The 24,584-nt window shown below is 35.9% G+C and overlaps 3 protein-coding genes across 4 annotated transcripts in view; 1 reads left to right on the forward strand and 2 right to left on the reverse strand.

The window, feature by feature from the left end:
• Positions 1–11,961, reverse strand: part of LOC117331182 (ankyrin repeat, SAM and basic leucine zipper domain-containing protein 1-like) — a 28,107-nt gene extending 16,146 nt beyond the window's left edge. Inside the window, 10 exon segments of the mRNA XM_033889780.1 lie at positions 3,830–3,942; positions 4,789–4,918; positions 5,469–5,581; positions 6,300–6,434; positions 6,879–6,990; positions 8,388–8,502; positions 9,083–9,131; positions 9,133–9,206; positions 9,759–9,954; positions 11,824–11,961. Coding sequence (XP_033745671.1) covers positions 3,830–3,942; positions 4,789–4,918; positions 5,469–5,581; positions 6,300–6,434; positions 6,879–6,990; positions 8,388–8,502; positions 9,083–9,131; positions 9,133–9,206; positions 9,759–9,954; positions 11,824–11,961 — 1,175 coding nt within the window.
• Positions 1–17,928, forward strand: part of LOC117330682 (NADH dehydrogenase [ubiquinone] 1 alpha subcomplex subunit 12-like) — a 43,972-nt gene extending 26,044 nt beyond the window's left edge. Inside the window, exons 1-5 of one of the 2 annotated variants that reach the window (XM_033889125.1) lie at positions 11,842–11,963; positions 12,154–12,291; positions 16,123–16,205; positions 17,147–17,222; positions 17,687–17,928. In XM_033889125.1, the coding sequence (XP_033745016.1) occupies positions 12,206–12,291; positions 16,123–16,205; positions 17,147–17,222; positions 17,687–17,855 (414 nt within the window). In that variant the 5' untranslated portion in view covers positions 11,842–11,963; positions 12,154–12,205 and the 3' untranslated portion in view covers positions 17,856–17,928. Of the gene's footprint in view, positions 1–11,841; positions 11,964–12,153; positions 12,292–16,122; positions 16,206–17,146; positions 17,223–17,686 lie in introns of those variants that run through there. The other variant, XM_033889124.1, reaches the window with a different exon arrangement.
• Positions 17,929–19,516: 1,588 nt separating this feature from the next.
• The window catches only part of LOC117330680 (dual serine/threonine and tyrosine protein kinase-like), a 28,341-nt gene continuing 23,273 nt past the window's right edge, over positions 19,517–24,584 (reverse strand). Inside the window, exons 13-14 of the mRNA XM_033889122.1 lie at positions 20,897–24,296; positions 19,517–20,805 (exon numbers count right to left, since the gene is read on the reverse strand). Of these exons, the coding sequence (XP_033745013.1) occupies positions 24,058–24,296 (239 nt within the window). The 3' untranslated portion in view covers positions 19,517–20,805; positions 20,897–24,057. The remainder of the gene's footprint in view (positions 20,806–20,896; positions 24,297–24,584) is intronic.

Here is a 24,584-nt window from a genome sequence, read left to right on the forward strand (position 1 = left end):
ATCATGTCATTCCTTGTATGGAACAAGGTTTTTAAAGAAAATAATTGCTTCTTTCCCCCCATGCTTCTGATAAAATTAGGTCAATTTCCATTCAGTCATTCATGACTTATAGCAATTTTTAGGAAAAGTTGGCAGGCAGACGACATGCTATGCCATGAAAAAACCTCACTGGTCCACTGAATCAGGTGAGCTTATAAACGAATATTCAAGCTCAAGCTTTATGAAACATTTGACAGGTACACAGACTATAGCATGTATACCCGCATGTACTTTCAGTACCAGAAATTTTGTTCTAAACTCCTTCTTAACAGTTTTTCAAACACTTCAACATAATCTCAATAATTGTTTAGAAGATTTTTTATGAAGTTCTGAAAACAATTTTTTTTAAAGAACTTGGTAAAAATATAATCATTTCAAAAACACAAGCTAAAAGATAAAAAGTTTTTAAAGAATTTTTAAAAACTACTCAGAGGCCTGCCCTGCCAAACTCTATTTTCTGAAGCATAATTTTTACATAATTCAACAGTATTTATCTAATTTAATTCCACCTGACTGAAGGTTAACCGTATACTATCAACTTCATGCATAGCAATAAAATTCTACAAGAAATGGGTTTTATCTCAACAACTTCATTTTTCAAACACCATTGATTCCCATGTTTCCGGACTCTGATGTAAGAAAGATAACTGTTCATTTCTGTTAGGATGAATGTTACTGTGTAATACTGTCAACATATTTCTAACTGTCATTCATAATTGTGCATGTTGATTTTTTCCCCCCAATGTAATCATCAAGGTTCCTAAAATCTATAAATCTGTTACTTTTTATACACAGACATGAAATACAGTGACATATCTTTCCCATTTGACCCATTATTTTACACTCTTGGTGCACAAATAATTTGTAAATTCCAGCAGTTGACAATATGCCAAAATGGGACAGATCAGGTACCTCATATTGTTTAAAGAAACAATCTATCAAGGTAATTCATGTTTTACATCAGAAATGTAATACATTGCTTTCACCGATTTTGTTATTAAGGACATACATAACATATTTTCCATAAACCTAACATCACAGATATCAAAATGTGATGGAGATAAATTTTTGATTGTGAAAGGTCTTCATTTTGACAAATTTTAGACCCTGATCTCAGCAACTCAGGAAGTATTTTAAAGTTTTTAACATATTTGACACCTGCAACCTTCAATGTCTAGGTCAATCCAATTCAGATAAAAAATACAAGAAAACAACACCATATATATATATATATAATGTATATATATTTATCCTGCAACTGCCACCGCATTGTCGAAATACACCCACCATATATATTTTTGCTGTACATACGGCAGTGACGGAGTGAAACTACGTTTAAAAGACGAACATATTTCTATCATTTTTGACACCGTTTCACTTCAAAATGATTACTTTTGATGGTTATTTTATGACTGTTGCAGGATAAATAGAATACATGGTCAGTGTCTTAAAATATAAGCTGTATTTTTGGCTCGGGACAGAAAGACAAAAGTGGCTCACCAAGGCTCGCCACTTTTGTCTTTCTTTACCCTTGCCAAAATACATCTTATATTTTAAGACACTGACCATGTATTCTCTATATATACAGAGGAGCCCACTTATTTGCATAACGCTTATTTGAATATCCCGCTTATTTGCATAAAATTCTCAGGTCCCGATTTTTTTCTTCTTTATCTTTGTATTTTAATCCCGTGTATTTGCATCGACTAAAACACCCGACTCCCACTTATATGCATATAAAAATTCCAAAAAATCGAAAAATTTTAACTGATTTTAGGGTATTTTTGTGATTTTCCCGTAATAAAAGTTTTATGAAATGTGTTTTAACTTACATATTGATTTGGCACGATGTACAACGTTATCTAATCATTGGTTCACACTTCGTCATTACAGTTTACGTTCGATGCATCGATATCGACATTTAGTTATTATCCAGATCATATCAGTAGCATTGTGCAGAAGAATTACTGAATAAAATATTTATATGCCTCATCTTTTGATGAGATTTGTTTATTTATTATAGCATCGATCCAAACCTGTGTTCTGTGCACTTGAACACTCGCTGAGGCAAGTTGCGATCGCCAGGATTGTTTACTAGGCGCGTTGCATTGTGGGGGCATATGTGTAATGAACGACAACTCTTTGTGTGTGTGCGCCATTTTCCAAAACAAATCCAAACAACAATACACATGTCACGGTCATTTAAGAGTCTATTGCTTCAGCAGTTCATCATCTATGATCAAACAACTAATATACTCATAGCAGGAACACAAAGCATCTCGAGACGATAATGAATTTTAATTGAAACAATGACATTGTACATCGTAGTGCCAACCCACGCGTGTATGACCGATATCTGACCCAGAGTGACAAGTAGAAAACAATGAAGTGTATGCAAATATTTTTATTTGTACATTTACAAAGAATAACAACCAATGTATTTCGTATTTACTCTTATATTTTAAATAATGATTTTTTTAAAATATATTTTTAATGCAAATAACGTAAACAATCATACAGCGCCCATTTTGAGTACCTACCTGACGATCTACATGTGTATAAGAGGGGCCAAAACCCAACTCTGCCTATACGAATACTCCGGTTATTTGCATATTTTGTCATGGAAAAAGGGCTATGCAAATAAGCGGGTTGCTCTGTATATGTAATGACTTGAGCATTAATTATATAAGGTTTCTTTCAGATTATGTTGAAGTGAAAATTTATCAAATTCTAATATCTTCTATACTCATGCCTCAAAGATGTGGACCTTACTACAACCATATTTCCATGGTTACAGCTAAAACACAAATTGTAACCCTTTAATACAAAGTTACACTTCACAAATGTCCACAAAGAACCATGTGAGTAATACCCTTATAATTGAAAGTGATTAGAAATGTCCTGACCAATTAGCTATATAAAAGGTCATCTAACCCAACCAATAAAGTTATTGCTAGTGACGTTTGGCTAACAGCTCTGTTATCGTCTTCAGACTTGAATGACCAGTATACACTAAGTGTACACTAAGGTGATAAGTGTTGACAGGTAAGCGCAACTTGTAGTTGTAGTGAACAAGCAAAGTGGCTTCACTTCCAAAGTAGTTGACTTGGTTACTCTATTGAGCGGCAGAGTAAGCTGTAAATGAACAGTCAATTCGGCTACACATTGATATTTAGTACCAGGTCATAGAGCTGTAATCAAAACATCGCTAGCAATAACTTTATTAGTTGTGTTCGATAACCTTTCATAAACCTATCCTTACAAACGTAAAGAATATGTTTCACAATGTCCTGATCAAATTTAGGACAACCTGACTCCGCCTACTGTTAGGTTTCGTCTCACTGACATTAGTCAGTGTCCTGTCGGGGTAACATAACCCCACAGTCTCTTTCAACCCCAACAGTTGTGTGTATGTCATTTTTTCTAAGGAAATATTTTCTAATTCTAAGACGTAAATTAGGCTTGTACGCCCCTTACGTGGAGCCCTGGATGCAATATGGAGAAGAGAGTTTGAAGAATTCACATGAAATTTTAAAGACATCTCTAGGAAGGAGTACAAATTAGAGACATCCCTTACAATGAGTGTCTGGAGATGTATTGCATCAAGGGAGATAACTCATAATTGTATTTGTGTCATTTTGTTTGTTATCCCTTTATAGGAGATTTTTAAAAAAGTAAGCAAATAAAAATAAACTGAAGAAACATTGATGCTGTTTGAGTACTAATGTTAGAAAACCACAGAACTAGATGAGACAATCAACAAAACACCTCTCACAATATATAGACTAACCTGATGTGTTTGGCCTGTACTGAAGGAATACTTGTATTTTCCCATTCTTTTTTATGCACTCCATGTATTCCATCCAGTATCTTCTTTCTTACACCTATCTGATGAATACCCATCTGAAATACATAAAAGTACATAAATTTCATTTATTCTACAAAAATGTAAAACGGAATAATTTTTGTTAACAGAAATATGATATGATTTAAAGACAGCCATGGATGAAATTTTAATCTGTATATGGTAAATGCATAATTATTGTAAATTTCCCCCTCATGTAAATATCCACGTTTACATGTCCAGTAAGTGGGGCACTTCTCTGTAATTATAAGTATGGATAACAAGAGGATCAAGGAAGTAGATATACAATATAAGTAAGAAGGGGGACTTAATCACAACTAGGTCTGATGAAACCTCTGTAACCGAGGCAACACTAGTTGACAAACAAGCTCCTCAGAAAAAAAACCTCACAGGTAAAGCTTGAGTATGTTGTGATTAAGACCCCCTTTCTACTTTTCTCAAAATTAAGTTTCAGAGTTAAATTTCATACTTTTCTCAAAATTAAGTTTCAGAGTTAAATTTCATACTTTTCTTAAAATTAAATTTCAGAGTTAAATTTCATACTTTTCTTAAAATTAAGTTTCAGAGTTAAATTTCATACTTTTCTCAAAATTAAGTTTCAGAGTTAAATTTCATAAATTTAAACAATCAACAATAAATGTGTTCATATCTTTATGTATTTGTACCAATTGCTTATTTAATTGTAAAAAAAAAAAAATTGATAGTCAGCCATATAGTTTTTATATTAAGCATGCCTGGACCAATTTATCTGTGTATACTCAAAATTCCAAGGGCAAGCCTCGGTCCTGATCTTTGTCTGCATTTGTCTATTTTGTTGAATTGTTTCAACCTATTACACAAAAGTACCTTAGGTGAGCTAATACAGTTATATTTTCTTCAAATACCTTTATCAGGTCATCATCAGACATCCGCAGAAATGTGGCGAAGTCCACTTGCTGTCCGCGAAAAAGTGATATAAAGTTAGTGAGGTCCAGGCCGCCGAGAAACAACTCCAACTCCCCACACTTAGTGTACCTAGTCAAACAAAAATATTCAACGATACAAATAAGATAGGATATGGAACATAGTTACATGTACCCTTAGTTCATCATTTTAAAAGACATATATTTAAGCGATCCATGAGGAATCTTGGTGTCCACTATTGTAGGTAGGAGTGTAATTTATTGATTCTTTGTAAGTTTTAACTCTTTTCTTTTTTTTTCTTTCTTTTTTCTTTATTATCCATTCTGTTGATATTTATTTAAAAAAGTGATTGATGCTATTGACAATAATTGTTTTCAAGGATGGACAGACAATGGATGATGGACCATAGACACAGGATGCTTTGAGTAGCCCACCATTTGATGATGATAGTGGGTGAAAAAAATAGTGATAACAAATATTGTTTACAGACGACAAATGATGGGCTATATTCATAGGGAAATTTGAGTAGCCCACTATTTTTTGATGGTGGGCTAAAAACAGCAATAGTTAGAATTGTTTTTGGACTATTGTTTAATGAATTATAAGTACAGAGATTCACTCACCCTTCGTCAGCCACAGGTACCTCTGTGTCCTGGATTAAAGTATCAGGGATGCCCATGAAGGTACGGCCTGCTGTACCCGGGACTGGGGTAGGCAGTTATCCACTGGGGCTACAAGTGACTGGACTGAACCTTGGCCTAACAGTGCTTGTATCTGTAGTAAAGATAAATAGCTTTTAAACACAAAAGATGGTGATGTTGAAATTTCTACATTAAGTTTGGCATTCTCAGTTCATTTTAGAAAAACACTCTCAAGGCTCTTTTTTTTTTTAAATATTGCCTGTTTAAATACTTTTGAGTTTTCCTGTAACTCAGCAAGACCTGTATATACCTTTGAGTTTTCCTGTAACTCAGCTGACCTGTACATACCTTTGAGTTATCCTGTAACTCAGCCAAATCTGTATATACCTTTGAGTTTTCCTGTAACTCAGCCGACCTGTACATACCTTTGAGTTTTCCTGTAACTCGACCAGACCTGTACATACCTTTGAGTTTTCCTGTAACTCGACCAGACCTGTACATACCTTTGAGTTTTCCTGTAACTCGACCAGACCTGTATATACCTTTGAGTTTTCCTGTAACTCAGCTGACCTGTACATACCTTTGAGTTTTCCTGTAACTCAGCCGACCTGTACATACCTTTGAGTTTTCCTGTAACTCAGCCAGACCTGTACATACCTTTGAGTTATCCTGTAACTCAGCCGACCTGTACATACCTTTGAGTTTTCCTGTAACTCGACCAGACCTGTATATACCTTTGAGTTTTCCTGTAACTCGACCAGACCTGTACATACCTTTGAGTTTTCCTGTAACTCGACCAGACCTGTACATACCTTTGAGTTATCCTGTAACTCAGCCAGATCTGTATTTACCTTTGAGTTTTCTTGTAACTTAGCCATATCCACAGCAGTTGAATTATCACAGTGTTTCTTCCTCGGGTCAGCCTTGTTGTCCAGTAGGAACTTTACCGACTCTTCCTTGTTTTTGCTGATTGCCCAGGTCAAAGACTGTGATGGAGACAAACAAGTCATCAGTTCTGTGTTTGTCAGTGTGTGTCACATACATTTAGATTAACACAGAAAGCTTATCATACTACTTTCTAAAATACACTTAAGAATGTATATAGAATTAGTGTGTAAGCAAGAATAAGTTTGTCCACACAATACAAATGTGATATCTGAATTATTATTTCTAATCTTGAAAATGAATTATTTTATTTGTTGGTCTAACAGTATGTCTGAAATTCTAACACTATGAAAAAAGTGGTACAAAATTACTTCACAATTACCTATAGCATTTGCATGCTGGAATCTCTATTGTACATATACTTTGTTTGAAATTTGTTTTATTCAAAATAAGAGGGAAATATAAATGTACTGATCATGACATTTATCATAAATAAAAACATCAGCTGATATAAAAATATAACAATGCACTGGTCATAATCATACCGTCCATCCCCGTGTGTCTTGTTTATCTATGTTAGCTCCAGCATCTACCAGTTGCTTAGCAACACCAACACGACCTTCCCTCACTGCATACATAAGGGGAGACAAATGGTACCTACAAAGGGAAACAGAATTTTAAAGAAAGTTTCCCTTTTTGCATGTTGATAATCATTATAAACAAGGATGGATAGTATTGCAACAGCAATACAAAGTCCCCTGCCTGACCTAGGAGTGCACCTGTTCATTTCCCATTTTTTTAACTGTTATACTGATCATGTATACCAAGTTTCGTTAAAATCGGAGTAGTACTTTAGGAGGAGTTGTCCAGACAAGCCTCAACCAATGAGGAGCCGGCAGCCATTTTGAAAAATGTTTTTTTTTTTAAAAATAAATAAAGGATGCACAACTACATCTTATACTGATAATGTATACCAAGTTTCGTTAAAATCGGAGTAGTACTTTAGGAGGAGTTGTCCGGACAAGCCTCAACCAATGAGGAGCCGGCGGCCATTTTGAAAAATGTTTTTTTCGGAAAAAAAAATGTGGGATGCACAACTGCATGTTATTCTGATAATGTATACCAAGTTTCGTTAAAATCGGAGTAGTACTTTAGGAGGAGTTGTCCGGACAAGCCTCAACCAATGAGAAGCCGGCAGCCATTTTGAAAAATATTAAAAAAAAAAAAAATAAAGGATGCACAACTACATGTTATACTGATAATGTTTACAAAGTTTCATTAAAATCGGAGTAGTACTTTAGGAGGAGTTGTCCGGACAAGCCTCAACCAATGAGAAGCCGGCGGCCATTTTGAAAAATGGTTTTTCGGAAAAAAAAATGTGGGATGCACAACTACATGTTATACTGATCATGTATACCAAGTTTCGTTAAAATCGGAGTAGTACTTTAGAAGGAGTTGTCCGGACAACTGTTGCGTGACAGACAGACGGACGGACGGAGGGTAAACCTAAAGTCCCCCCGTTTTTCAAACGGCAGGGGACTAATAACAGGTATCATGTATATGTTACAGGAAAAGTATTTTAAAAACTTAGTTTAACAAATATGCGGGGTGTGTAGAAACCTCAGCCTTAATTAATACATATTGCAGCGACTCGCGAGAGATTTCCATAATATGCAATCATACAATGAAAGTGTCAACAAAATTAGCTAGGTAACAGGGCAGGGCTTTTTATCACTGGTTTGGGATTGGGCCTTTTTGTCTCATTTTTGGAAGAATATTGGAAACGATTTTCGGGAGTAAAAAGCAAACTTTGAGAATTTGGCTTAAATATGAAATAATTTCAGTTGGGAACAGGGCCCATTAACGGCCCAAAAAAGCTGTCAGAAAGAGCCCTGCAGAGCATCCAGTAGGACAAAAATCTCAAGAGTCAATGTTTTTTTTTTATAGAAACAAAATTTCTTAAAACATTTAATATAACCGTAAAATCAAATCTTTGAAAAAATTTGTTTTAATAAAAAACACTTGGTCCAACGAGTTAGCAGTGTGATCAGTACCTGTCATGAGCATTGACATCAGCTCCTTTGTCCAGAAGTTTTGCCACACACTTTTCAAGGCGTTCAGTAAATCTAGACGTGGAAGCACAGCAGGCCATCAACACAGAATAGAGGTCTATTAACAAAAAATATCCAATTTACCTTAACTCAGCTGACTGACAGGAAACAAGATGTCATAAGACATTCTAATATAAGTAACACAAATCTTATTACACACATAAACATTTACTTGCCGCAGGCTAAAGAAAAATTCGCAGAAAAGAGAAAAGTTTTTCCTTATTTTAACCATTTTGTCTATGATGTTATTCTATAAAGCGCTGAACCTTTTTGCATTATAAAAATTCTCTGGATCTACAGATAAATGAGAAATTAGAATTTAAGACAGAAAGTATAGCAACATTCAGGAAACTTCAAACAAAACATCATACATGCATCAGAAGTTTTAGCCCTATGAATACAGTCTGAACTGGACTTAACCAAGGCAGATGTTAAATACCTGTACATACTGAACGTTAAGCCCCTAGATTGTTTATCAAATAGCATGACATTTTTGTAAAATATCTATGAAGCTAACATTGAAACAAAATTCAGTTTTCCAGTTTTGACCCCCTAGTGTTACACAGCAAATTCATGTTGCCATATGTTGCTTTTGTATTTTGTTTTTTTGTTGTTGTGAATTACCAGTACATAATTACCTGCATGACTGTTTGGGTTTGCTCCACTGTCCAGAAGATATTCCACAACATTGTAAGTTTGCCATATTGGCAGCATACATGAGTGCCGTCCATCCTGCTCGGAGTTCTGCATCAACGTTTAACCCTTGAAACAACCCAACAAAGCTCATTAAACATGTGTAGACCCATACACACATAAGACAAAATATGGATTACAATGGACAATATTGAGTTGTCAAAACTTTGTGAATGGCTGTTGAGGGATTAGTGTTAAAGTGAGAAACTATAAGGCTACCTGCTAGCTAAGGCTGGTGGGAGTTTCCCTTTAGCTTATAGTGATAAGATTTCTACTCCGACAGTGAGAGGTTGCTAGTTATTTTCATTAATCTTTCCTATAACCATATGACATTATGCTCAATATTGATATAATCTGTTACCTATGTAGCCTATTCAAGATCGATTCATCTAACTCGAGGGACAACATTCTGTAATGAATCTTATTTGAGATGAAGCCACAAAGGTGTGGTTCCAGAATGTCAGCCAGAGACTCGGAAATTTTATTTTCTCCAATTTGACTGAATTACCTCCCTTGAGTAATATGTGTCAGATTGACATTTATTGAAAAATAAATCAAAAGTGAACTGAAAATAAAATCATGACTACTCCTAAGTTTCATTCCTTTAGTTATGACTATTACCTTGCTCTGTTAGAGATTTTATCATCTCTACATTATCCCTCAAAGCAGCTGTGCGTAAGTCGTCCATTCCTATAGAGTTTTTGTGGCCTTTATCAGTAGTTGCCTTCAAATCTCTTTTACTCTTTTCTACTGTATCTTTTGGTTTTGAAGGAATTTGTCCAAACCCTCCAAATCCTCCAGCATTTCTATTCTCCTTCTATTAAAAAAAATCATGAAATTCAATAAATACATGTACGATAGATATACTGTAGTTTGATATGTATATTTTATAATATACCGTGTAGGTTTTTTTTATCAAATAATAGTCATGATATCTTAACTTTGAGCCTATACATTTGTGAGACATGTACCCTGTAAACCCCTGCCCCATCTTGCATATAGATAAAAAATGGAGCTATAAACATAAAATTTAGCCACATAGACACTTGTTTGTTTTTGTTTAACATCCTATTAACAGCCAGGGTCATTTAAGGACGTGCCAGGTTTGGAGGTGGAGGAAAGCCGGAGTACCCGGAGAAAAACCACCGGCCTACGGTCAGTACCAGGCAACTGTCTCACGTAGGTTTCGAACTCGCAACCCAGAGGTGGAGGGCTAGTGTTAAAGTGTCGGGACACATTAACCACTCGGCCACCGTGGCCCCGCCACATAGACACACATAGACATATAGACACTATAGATACATAAGGTGTTCATGATCAGTCCCTGCAATTTCATGCATGATGACATTAGAAAATGACATTCAGCATCATGCAACCTTTTCCCTACTTTCTTCACGCAGTCATATTTTCATAGTTAAACTTTATACAATGATAATGACAGATATTGCAAGTTCTTTAGCTAGCTAAAGGTCTAGATCTCTGACTATTTATTAGTGATGACCGACCGACATTCAGCAAACCAACCCTATTTGACACTGCGCAAGTAAATAATCATGATTTTGTGTCTTTGATTGCTATTTATGTGACTTTATGATGGATCCGTAAAAAAGAGGTAATAACATTGCATTGTTAAACATGTTGTGTAATTTAGCTATTTGATGTGATCAAAATCCAAACCTTGAAAATGTTACAGTCAGAGCACAGACTATGAATCTACCTTACGAAGTCAGATGTTACACAATGCCTTTCATAAGTTTCTCCCTGTGTTATCCTCTAACATTGTTGGAGTAGAAAATACCATACAGTATGTTCTATTCTTACACCAGAATGATATATTTTTCACAAGTTTCATGTACAACCACAAAAAAAGATTCATGCTGAAGGGTATTATGTTATGCTTTCACATCACACTACATGATATGACACTGAGTGAATAAGAACGGAGATTTTAAATACTTATCATTCTTGCTTTGTTTTTAGTAACTTATAAGTCCTGATCTGGCTTTCAAGAGGTATAAGGCCTAAACAAAACCAATGAAGCCAAAAATGCTGGTAAAATTCAAGAGTGACCTACATTTTATGTAATGGTGTTGAAATTCTTCAACATGTATCTGCATATACATATTTGACCATTATCTTCACTAATAGCGCAATTATATATATTTTTTTTAATGATGAAACGGATGTAGATCTATATCGCTTCATATCAACTTAATGACTTTTTAAAACTATTATCTATATCTTTGAATGAAACTGGTCTCTATCATTCACACATATTCAAAATATTCCTTCATATTTACAGAGATTTAAATAATTCTAAATACCAAAGTACTATTATAAGTTTTTGAGATTTACCACAGCACTGGTGCCACTTGTTGTCAACTTTAGTGGTGACCAATTAGGCCTAAAAGGTTTTTTTTTTTAAAGTTCAGACTTATTTTATCATCGAGCAGTTATGTCCACCAACATTATTGACTTACAGTGTATGTAAATCCAATCAAATATCTCTTGTCGAACTCCCTGACCGATCTTACTGATTAAGTCTCAACACCCACTAGCCTATGGTCAGCGGTCAAACTTCAAAGTCAGATTATATATGTCAACATTAAAAACTGATGAAGATGGTCCGATGTTTTTATGTGGATTAAATTACTGTCTATAATTACTAACAGCAATATACTCTTACATATGCTCCGGAGCTTTCGATCGGATCCCATGCTGGCTTCTTCTTCACTGCATAGCCATAATCAAGATATAAATCGTCACCGTCTTCGTCAAAATCATCTTCCAACCCACCGGGCATTACATTTATGGGGGCCGCCATTGGTATTTTCTGCAGAACAGCATTTATTTTTACGCTTTACGTTTGCACTAAATTTTCAGCTCATAGTGTAATACACAGCAATTTATTTTTCATAAGCTTGCATATATTAATTTAATCATTTCGATATTTTCTTTTTAAAATTATATATATTTTTCTATATTATTATCCAATCAACAACAGATGTCCTTGAAGTCCGTAGGTGATACACAAACTCTCCACTCTCCGAATCCCATCTTTGGGTAAGATGTCTTTGGTCACCAAGGTCGGGAACTTAATGCGAATCGTTAAGAGCAATGGAGGAATTATTGGAACCATAACGAACTCATTCTGGTAAGATAATCTATGCAACTTGATTATTCATATCCAGAGGTGTACTTAGTAAGTAAGTACAGACTGAGTGCACCTGTAAATAGGGCCCATAAAATCGTTAAAAATAATTTTATAGCAGCCAACAAAAAGTTTTGAGATTAACAATCCACGCAGTGTCCTTAGAAATTATTTCACTGTCCACAAGTACCTGAGAAATGAGGTGATGCAGAATATATCAAAGTGTAACAGGAAAAAGACCTGCAACACTACTCCAACAGGTACTCGTGGACATGATTATGATGTTTTTAATTAAAATGTTGCGTTATAGACGAGTAAATTATTGTATTATAATCATATACTTAATTTGTAAAAAAATATATCGTACCTTGACCTTATAAATACTGTCAGGCGGTGACCTAGATTTCCGATCAATTACTTGCTTACCTTTTAGTATTTATTCTTTGGACCATATCGCTATGTATATGGGGCGCTGTTTTACTATTTATTCCCATTTGGTGATATCACCTATTCGAATAGGTGATATCACCTATTCAATCAGTGATATCACCTATACGAATAGGTGATATCACTTATGAAATTTTATAAGTGATATCACCTATTCGAATGAGTGATATCACTATGGGCCGCCGTTTTACTATTTATTCCCATTTGGTGATATCACCCATTCGAATAGGTGATATCACCTATTCAATCCATAGGTGATATCACTTAAAAATATTATTAAGTGATATCACCTATTCGTTTCATTAAGTGATATCACCTATTCGTTTCATTAAGTGATATCACCTATTCGAATGAGTGATATCACTTATTAGAATTGGTGATATCACCTATTTGTTTCAATAAGTGATATCACCTATTCGAATGGGTGATATCACTTAATGAAACGAATAGGTGATATCACCTATTTGAATAGGTGATATCACTCATTTGAATAGGTGATATCACCAAATGGGAATAAATAGTAAAACGGCGCCCCATATATGTATGCACTGCTTACAATTAAAACATGATATGATATATATGACATGATATAGACAAGGACGCCCTTCTTATTATTAGCTCACCTGGTCCGAAGGACCAAGGTGAGCTTATGCCATACCGTGGCGTCCGTCGTCCGTCCGTCCGTCCGTCAACAATTGACTTCTTCTTCATAACCACAGATCAGAATTTGACCAAATTTGGTCAGAAGCATCCCTTTGGGGTGGGGACTCAAAATTGTATAAATGGTGGGACTGACCCCCCAGGGGCCTGAGGGGCGGGGCCAAAAGGGGTCAATATAGCTATGTTGATATAAACGACTTCTTCTCCGAAACCGAGCAATGGATATCGCTGATATTTGTCTGGTAGCATCACTATGGGGAGGGGATTCAAAATTGTACAAATAATGGGGCTGACCCCCCAGGGACCTGAGGGGCGGGGCCTAATATGGTCAATTGGGCTATATTGATATAAACGACTTCTTCTCTGAAACCAAGCAAAGGATATTGCTCCTATTTGCCTGATAGCATCACTATGGGGTGGGGATTCAAAATTGTACAAATGGTGGGGCTGACCCCCCCAGGGGCCTGAGGGGCGGCGCCAAAAGGGGGCAATATAGATATATTGATATAAACAACTTCTTCTCTGAAACAGAGCAATGGATATCGCTCATATGTGCCTAGAAGCATCACTATGGGGTGGGGATTCAAAATTGTACAAATGATGGGGCTGACCCCCAGGGGCCTGAGGGGCGGGGCCAAATGTGGTCAATTTGGCTATATTGATATAAACGACTTTTTCTCTGAAACCAAGCAAAGGATATTGCTCCTATTTGCCTGATAGCATCACTATGGGATGGGGATTCAAAATTGTACAAATGGTGGGGCTGACCCCCCAGGGGCCTGAGGGGCGGGGCCAAAAGGGGTCAATATAGCTATATTGATATAAACGACTTCTTCTCTGAAACCGAGCAATGGATATCGCTCATATTTGCCTAGAAGCATCACTATGGGGTGGTGATTCAAAATTGTACAAATGATGGGGCTGACCCCCCAGGGGCCTGAGGGGCGGGGCCAAATGTGGTCAATTTGGCTATATTGATATAAACAACTTCTTCTCTGAAACTGAGCAATGGATATTGCTTATATTTGCCTGGTAGCATCACTATGGGGTGGGGATTCAAAATTGTACAAATGATGGGGCTGACCCCCCAGGGGCCTGAGGGGCGGGGCCAAATGTGGTCAATTTGGCTATATTGATATAAACGACTTCTTCTCTGAAACTGAGCAATGGATATTGCTCATATTTGCCTGGTAGCATCACTGTTGGGTGGGGATTCAAAATTGTACAAATGGTGGGGCTGACCCCCCAGGGGCCTGAGGGGCGGGGCCAAAAGGGGTCAATATAGCTATATTGATATAAACGACTTCTTCTCTGAAACCGAGCAATGGATATCGCTCATATTTGCCTAGAAGCATCACTATTGGGTGGTGATTCAAAATTGTACAAATGATGGGGCTGACCCCCCAGGGGCCTGAGGGGCGGGGCCAAATGTGGTCAATTTGGCTATATTGATATAAACAACTTCTTCTCTGAAACTGAGCAATGGATATTGCTTATATTTGCCTGGTAGCATCACTATGGGGTGGGGATTCAAAATTGTACAAATGATGGGGCTGAACCCCCAGGGGCCTGAGGGGCGGGGCCAAATGTGGTCAATTTGGCTATATTGATATAAACGACTTCTTCTCTGAAACTGAGCAATGGATATTGCTCATATTTGCCTGGTAGCATCACTGTTGGGTGGGGATTCAAAATTTTGCAAATGATGGGGCTGAACCCCCCGGGGGCCTGAGGGGCGGGGCCAAATGTGGTTGATTGGGCTATATTGGTATAAATGACTTCTTCTCTGAAACCGAGCAATGGAAATTGCTTACATTTCGATTTGCTTGGTAGCATCACTGTTGGGTGAGGATTCAAAATTGTACAAATAACGGGGCTGACCCCTTAGGGACTGAGGGGTGGGGCCAAAAGGGGTCAATTTAGATAAATTCCATATATACAGCTTCTTCTCTGAAACTAAGCAATAAACAACTTCTTCTCTGTAACTAAGCATTGGATATCACTCACATTTGTATGGTAGCATGGTCATGGGGTGGGGATTCAAAATTGTGCAAATTTCATTTCTTGGATTAAGGTATTTTTTGGCATAAAAACCTCATGTACCCATATAAAATGCCTATGATATACTGCCATAGCAATACCAGTGACAAATATACCTAATCATCATTCTTGTTTCATATCTCATGAAATCCAGGTGAGCGATACAGGCCCTCTGGGCCTCTTGTAATTGGAATTCTCCGACACCATTTGGTGTCTCTAAAGTTTTGGTGCGAACACAATATATGAATAAATGAAATATTTATTTACCCCAAAACACCTAGTTAGTCCCATATCGGTGTTCTATTCCGTCCGTATAAATGCCCCTCGCTTTATGTTGGTCAAAATTTTACACTGTTGACCAGTCATTTTGTAAGTTAAAGTACAACCTTTATTCCCTGTAGCTATTTATCAATTTACTGTATAGTGGCTGTGGGGTACATCATGATATTTTTTAGAACTCCTCAGCAGATTTGGTTCATGTTTATATTCTGCCATAGTAAAATTATCAAGTTGTAATAAATTTAGGGAGAATACTTGTACAATGTACTGGAATCATGGTGCCATCTCTATCTGTCTTTCAAAATATCGTAGTCTGCAAATCATTATACACTTTTTTTCATAAAGTTATAAAACATTTTAGTTTAACAGAAAGCTATATATATTGCTATTTTTTATTGTAATTTTCAGGACTGATGACTTCAAAGAAATACATTTCGTTGGAGAAGACAAACATGGAAACAAATATTATGAAAATGATATGTACTTTTTAGGTAAGTAATTAATTATAAGACATATAAAGAATGTTCCTCAGGTGAGTTTTAAAGTCTGCCCACAGACACCATACTCTAATTACAAAAATGCACTCATATGAGCATTGGTTCCAAGGTAATGTCATGGAAACCATTGAGATCCCCACATATTCAGTAGTGAAAATTTCATAGCATGATGCTGGGTTGAGACAAATGCAATCAATACTGGCTAAGGGTCTGACCTCATCCCTGTTTCAGAAAAAATATTCCACCCTGCAAATATACAACATTCATTCAGATCTCTTGTAGATTTCTTTTAAAACCATACAGATGTATACTGCGCTAAGCCTTATAATTGGAACTTTTGAGTTAATTCTGATATAAAACCAGGGTATATCTACTGGGGACTTGGAAGGAAATTCCTATGGGGCATCATTTGAACTTGCAGCAACATATATACCCAAAAGGGTAACATATATATTAAAATCTGCAATAGCCTGCTTCTTTTCGCAGTGGTTAAGTGTACATATTTTTCATCCAAAATTATCATGAAGCATCTAAGCATACCGGTTATATATGCATGTGGTGGTCGGGTGGCATAATTGTGTTACACACTTTCCTTTCACCTAAGCAGCCGCGAATTGGATTCCCCGATTGGCCGTGGAAGGAATGATGTCACCTGCCCGACCATGTGGGTTTTCCTCCCTTCAAGTGCTCCCATCCGGCCCAACAAGTAGTGGGCTGTTATTGTGATACATTTTACTGATAAATGCTGGTCTATTGTCATGGATTTGAGTCACAATGGAGTTATTATTAAATAAAGACAGAAGAAAGAAGCCTGGTGTTTTTCATTTTGTTAAACTAGTGTCAGGTTTAGAAATTCTTATATCAGAAGTTATGGTCATCCAATGTTGAAATTGTTCTATTCCGTGCAATGTATTTCTAGTTTCTTTTCATTGCAGGAAGAAACCGTGTTGTCCACTACAATGTACAAGCTGTAGGTTGGGATAAAGATGCAAGTCAAATACCAGCAGATTGGTAAGTGTAGACAATGTTTAGTACTCTGTACAAGTACACGTGACCCAGGGGATGTTGATTGAATTTCATTATTCTTCAGTGACCTTGAGCTCCATACCTTATGAGTATTGATCATGAATGTTTGATAAATCATTCAGGATGGATGTTCATAATTTTTGCATCATGGAGTAGTATTAAATCTGACATTCCTTTGTGTCATGTTGTCACATGTCTGCTTACTCACAAAGCATTCACTCATGATAACCAACTACATAAGTTATAACTTGCCATTTACATTTGGAATGGACAATGTTGGGATGTTGGAACATTAAGACTGATTAGAAATGTTCATGTGTCAGTTCATCCTCGATATTCCATAGGTTAAGGTCATGTGCACTCTATTGAAGAGTATGTGATCAAAATTCTTGGAGTATCGAGAATAAATTGGAATATGTTAATTATAACTAGACTTTTTTCTGCTGTAGGCACAGATGGCTACACTATACAACAGATAACCCGCCCTCCAAGGTGCCCCCTAAAGAAAGGATGTGGTTCGTCGAACACACAGAAAACATGACGGGTACCAGTGGAGAGTATGTACCATACAGCACGGCCAGGCCGAAGATTGAGAGCTGGGTACCACCAAAAGCATAGTAGCTGGAATGTGTGAATGGACAAGTGTGTGTTATACTGTGTACTTTGTATAAATACAAATGTTATAAATTGTTGAATTGTTTGTGTGATACATTTTAAATCAAGAGGCCAAATTGGCATGTATTCTCAGTTGCATTATATTATTCAATGCTGTTCAGAAAACATCTCTAATCAATTATTCTTTATTGATCTGGATGGGAATCATGCAGGGGTCTTGATCAATCTAATTAAAATTAGACTTGTAATTTCCACTCATCTACAATACTTTACGATACACTGCAATACAAGTTCTAACGATGCCCCGTAGGAGGCCATCTCAGCATGACCTTTGAGCTCAGCCAATCAATGCGCAGCCTATGAAATTGTCGTTTGATTTCATTCTTCGGAAATATAAATACTTACATAACATTCCCTGAAGTATTCCGATGGTCGATAACAACTGTAAACAACATGGCTTCAAACATTTTGGCTCACCAAGATACCTCATCGAATTGATAATTTAACAAACGTTTGCTGTCCATTTGATTTTTCCTCCATCGTGCGAGAGATAGACAGTGAAGGCAACAGCGTTGTGAAAAAATAGTTTGAAAGGGATTACTTTATGATTATAACGTGTACGGTAACGATTTCGAAATCCAGTTGGCAACACAATCCATCCTGTCGTTGAGATAATGTTTAATCGTTTTCTGTTCTTCTTTCAATGTAACGTCCAGAGGATTAGCAATATATTATATTACCGTGGCCATTATGAGAAATTTTGCTTACATGTTAATCAAGCGCTGAATTGAGTGGCAAATACTAAGGAGACGCAACCGAAGGCTCGTATAAGACTCTTTGTCATTGGTTGATTAATGACATAATTGGCCAGCTTTCATTGGCTTAAATTTAAGCTCAAAGGTCATGCTGAGATGACCTTCTATGGGGTATCATTAGATCTTGTATCAAAGTGTATCAAGTTTTACTTTAGTACTGTAGAGGAGGTCTTGATACTCTTACTACTTATCTCAAAATACTTGCAGTATCTTTCTCCAATTTCGCTATTGGTTCCTTTGGTTCCAAATTTATTTGAACCAGGATATCTTGATAGTTTATAGGAATATAAACTTTCATTTTGGACAGAATCCCTGTAACCTTACGCTTAATCATGTACAAACTTGTTACCTCTAAGATTTTAAAGTATTCAGGATATTGCATATTGTTAAGAACTCCAGAGAATTTTTTTCTTTTTCTTCAAGTAATACTATCCCCTTGAAACAATAGTTTAGGACAGACAAAATGTGTCCATTGAAATCTGTAGCTGAACTGGAGTGCGCTGAACACTTATGAACACCTGTGGCCATGTAGTTTAGTTCGGAGGTCCCGGGTTCGAGTCTCGGTCTGGTCATTGCATTTTTCTTCTGTTACATTTGGCACACAACTAAATACCCATAAAGGTGGTATAGGGTCTTGTGTATGTCTTTGGGGTCTAAGACTTTGTTGAAGGAGTGAGGAATGTAGCCGAAATGGACTAGTCTGAACGCTGGTGGCAAAGTAACTCAAATGGTTAGAGCGTCTGTCTAGAATTCAGAGGTCCTGGGTTCAAGTTCCAGTCTGATCGTTGTATTTTCCTCTCCTGTTACATATCTTCCAAAAAGTGAAGAAATGACAACAAATACATAACAAATATCTTCATGTAGTTTATTTACAGTAGAACTCTATTCAATGGAAACAGGTTATCTCTTGTATATTGTAGGAACATAAGAAAACAATTGAAATGAAATTCATTAAAATTTAGAAACCTAAAGCCGAACAGTAAACTCAGATGTGTGAAAAATCTGTATAAGAAGCACACAACCTAGAAGCAGTATACGGTATCTATCTGGTAACAAGCCTAACCCAACTTGGGTAAGTACTGGCTGTATGGGCTTAATACTGGGCATACATATATAGTAACCTTATTAGATACAAGTCAATTTCCAAACCCAGGTTTCATCAACATTCCTTATCTTAAATTTTCCCTAGGAAAGCATTATTGGATTCAATGGGAAAAATTAGTTGTCCAGTAAGGAACTTTCTTTAAATTCTGTAATGCTATCCTATAGAGAAAAAAATATATCCCTCAGTTAGGGAATATTAAAACTGGGGCCAGGTCCCATCAAGATACATTGCATCTTCATTTCGCTTTTTAAATTTACAACACAAGATTTCATTGAAAATATTGCTAACCTCCAGAATGGAGCTAGGTGAAGTTTACAAATGACTTGATCACAATGCATTTAGATGGCGATGAAGATAAATTTGTGAGTTTCTTTGAGAAATTTTCATCAGTTTAAATTTTGAGCTTAGACATACAATTTTGAACCTAGAACCAGAAGTAAAAGAAGCTATTAACATAATTATATTGTACGAAAAGTTTCCCATTCAATTATTTAAATTCAATGGCAAGACAAATCAAAATTATTAATTGTTTTCTGGCATAAGTCTCCCAAGAAATTATTGCAAAAAGTGAAATCTACACAAGTGGTACCACAAGGTTACATGGAATACTAGGTCTGTCTGGCTCAAGCTAAGCCGTGTCACATTACAGGGCTTTTTCTGGGGGCTTTTTGGGCCCATTCCCAAATGAAATTATTTCAAATTGAAGCCAACTTCCCCAAATTTACAGTTTATTCCTGAAAAAATCATTCCCAATTCACCAATTTTCTTCCCCGAAATGAGACAAAAAGGTCACATCCCAAACCAGTGAGAAAAAGCCCTGCATTAACATTGGTACCAATGAACATTTGGTGCAAAAGATCATTTTAAAGAATTTCATAAATACATGTATGTACTAATTTAAAATGATACAACTATACACAGAATACTCCATTTATAGATACAACAAAGCTGGCCTAGTTCAATGCTTACAAACAAGAGATTCCACAGGGTTCTTGGCACCCACCATTGAATGATCTTTGTTAAACACATTCACCTAAAGCTGGCCTAGTTCAATGCTTACAAACAAGAGATTCCACAGGGTTCTTGGCACCCACCATTGAATGATCTTTGTTAAACACATTCACCTATTCACTCTATTTTCAAGCTTATGGTGCCATGCATCATCTTTTGGAAAATTTCTCTGACTTCTTTTTACATAATTGCCATTTCTTAATTCCCCCATACAAGATTATATGGTTTTCTCTATTAGTTCATGAAGACAGATCATTTCTCTACTTCTCCCTTCCTTCTCCTTTCCTTCTTTTCCAGTACTTCTAAAGAAATGACCATAACAAACTTCAAATGTTAAAACATACGACGGCTACCTGTCACCCATTTTTAGGTCACCTGAGGATCCATTTTGTATCATAAACGATTCACAATTTCGACTTTTCCACAATAACCAACAGGCCCAGGTTCATGACATTTGGCCAGTAGCATGCTGGGATGAAGGGCTAACAAATGTGTTCAAATTATGACCTTGATGTACTCTCAATGTCACAGAGGTCTAATGTGTTCAAAGCTTAATTTAGAAATAAAAACATCAATTACGTATCAGTATGTATTTCAGAACTCAGGTGACTGGTAAGGCCTAAAGGCCTCTTGTTGATTTCAAAATGGCTACCTGTCGGCCATTTTGTTTTCTGATCTGTCTTACAATTCAACATGCAAAACTAGGGGCTAAGGGGAACCTTCAAAAGTAATTTGAGAAAAAGATCTATTCAATACCTTCTGAGAAATAGTCGTAACAATAATTGTTTACTGACCACAGACGAAGAGTGATTTGAATAGTCCACATCTGATGATAGTGGACTAAAATAGCACTTTCTGGTGTATGCTTACAAAATAAGCACTCTGTTCTATAATAACAATGAAGCACATTCAGTTTGTTTTTGCTTACAAAAGAAGCATTTCTCTGTCTGAATACCAGCAGGGAATAAAATACTTTGCCAATACAGTATACAATCTGATCTACTTTTAACTAAAGTTTGATCAACTGTCTATATTCACATTTCAACATAAAAACAGTTTTAAATTAAATTTAAATGGTTTAGATTACATACATTTATATGTACATGTATATAATTATAAATGATATAAATGTATGGCACACTTCAATAAATATATGTAATACCTGGTGTGAAAATGCAATTATTAGCCAATGAACATCACTTTGAATGGCAATGAAGTCGCTTTGTTACCGATAACATATTGCACTGGACTATGATGAAATATTATAATGACTATATGTATAAATTATCAGTAATTAAATCAAGTACCTTAAACAGTATGATGGGGTTTATTTAAAGTGGCAACAGAAAAAGAAATTAGCTACATAAATTCAAGAGGCTTAGTTTTTACTGTTAGCCTAATGCTAATTGAAACGATCTAGGTTGATAACTTCCTTTGAATGCTGAGCTGACAGTCACCTTGGCAAGGTACATGATCCTGAAGCTACTGATTATCTACAGAAACTTAGGATGGCCTGAGGAAAGTAGGTGAGCTTAGGCTTATCAGCAAGTTTGACCCCATTTCATTTAGAATTTGCACAACATCCAAACTGATTAGGTTGAGAACTGTCAACTGTTGTCAAATCAACCAAAGATTTTATAGAGTCCAATCACTCAGAAAGGTTAACTTAAAAAGATGATGTTGATGTGAAGTATTACAAGCAACTTTACCCTGAAATTCATCTATTCTTGTACAATGAGTAAGATGAATATCCTTTGAGTTTACAAACGGATGGTGAAAAACAAAATTGTAACAGCCTACTGTCGCTGGAGACTAAAGCCTCCATGAAATTGACATCAAGTCTGTTTTGTCTTCAGGAAAATATGAACCATCAGGAAAGATGCCTAAGATTATTTCCAAAACATGTTGATGATGAAGAAGAGGGACAAGGTGTGTTGTAAGAGAGTAACTCGATCTAAAGCTACTCATACTGAAGAGCAGGTTTTTTTCTATCAACTTGTTAACTAATTGACAGATATTCTGTTTACTACAGCCAATAACAGAACGGGGGTGGACCCTAAAGTCATGTGCCCATCAATTAGCTTAAATACCTGTCGACTGATGGAAGATACACCATGAAGATCCATGGGTATTTGTCAACACTTGCTGTCATATTTTACAGGTAAAACTTTCAAGGCAAAAATATTCTTAAAGGGACATAACTCTATTAAACGTGTTTTTTCCATCATACATCCTTAAATGAAATAAAGCACAGATATAATGTGTAAGGCAGTGTTAATCCTTAAGGGGACACAATTTAAAGGTGTAATTTCAAAGACAGTAAAATTCCTTTAAAGAGATGATTCACAGACATAAAGAATCTTTACAGAGACATAACTCCAACACAATTTACAGGTGAATTACCTAGGTGGTATACAAGGCAGAATATTTAAATTGTAAAACATGTTTTTTGATGACAAACACAAATCAAAAATAAGATATGTGTTAAGTGGCATACATCCTTAATCAGGGTATCTATGCATGTGAAATGTTGTACAAATATTTGCTATAAAGGTTATACATGTACATTTTAACAATATTTCAAAATATTACTACTGTAACTATGGCAACCTTGACAGCTCAACCAGAAAATGATATTATGATACAACACATAAACTATGTCGACAAAAAACATACATATAAATATATATATATCTTGTATTTAATTGACACACACAATATAATTAGCTGGTCAGTAGAAACATTACAAAGAATTGCATTGTAAGATGGAGACTATGAATACATTCTGTAATACATTTTAACAAACAATACACATGGTTATTATAGTTGTAATCTCTTGTTGGTAGGGGAATCCTGAAATTTCATGAAATATTTTATTATAAGTTTGGAAATATCAGTAAATGTTGTCAAGAACCTTGTATAAATAAAGACCAGGTGAATTTAAAAAAATTTTGGCAGACCTAGAAAGTCTCATAGAGGCAATCCCTAAAAATATCATTAAAACCCACTCAAGTAATCACAACAAAAAGACTTAAATTTGTTCAGTGTCAGTAGTAAAGTTTCATATCAGGTAAACTTTTGACTGATTTCAGAAAGAAAATCAGTCTTTTAAACATTTTACACAACATAACAAATATCCAAGCTGTTCCATGGTTGACTCGCTTTTGTTCCACTCTGTCAAAATGAGCAAACCTATCAATGGTGTCCAGTAAAAACACCAGTCTCTGAAGAAGTTCAATTTCCTTTAATAGGAAATCTCTACATTTGATCTACATTACTGATTGGATGGAATCCGTGACCTTGTTCCGGAAATTCTTCGGGACCGATTCTCTCCCTTCTTCAACAAAGGTGATTCGGATCTAGGTTGTATTTTATGGAAGTATTCGTGTATCTTTTGAAGGCGAGTTTCAACATTTCCCAACAGAGGGCGCTTCAGAGGCTCACCTTCCCAGCACTCCACCATCAAATTCCAACAATTTGCATCAAAAGCTGCAAGTTTCTCTGGGCGTAAACCTGCCGTGAAAATAAGGATGATCAATGATTATCTATTTATTTATTTTTTGTAATTGCGTGAACTTTTTGTAATCAATTTCAAACATTAGGTGCATTTCAATTCTTTGCAATTCTTAATCATTGTGGAATTCCATTCCCGTAAATGGTTATGGAAAATATTTATTTTGGAAACATCACAAATTACAGAAACATGCCATCTGTTATTAATTCTCTGTGTATATAACTCAATTGATCTAGATTTTTTATTACATATTTTCACCTGTTATTTTTGCAAGCATTTTTGGTTTG

This window comes from Pecten maximus, chromosome 7, assembly GCF_902652985.1.
Source record: "Pecten maximus chromosome 7, xPecMax1.1, whole genome shotgun sequence".
Classification (NCBI taxonomy): domain Eukaryota; kingdom Metazoa; phylum Mollusca; class Bivalvia; order Pectinida; family Pectinidae; genus Pecten; species Pecten maximus.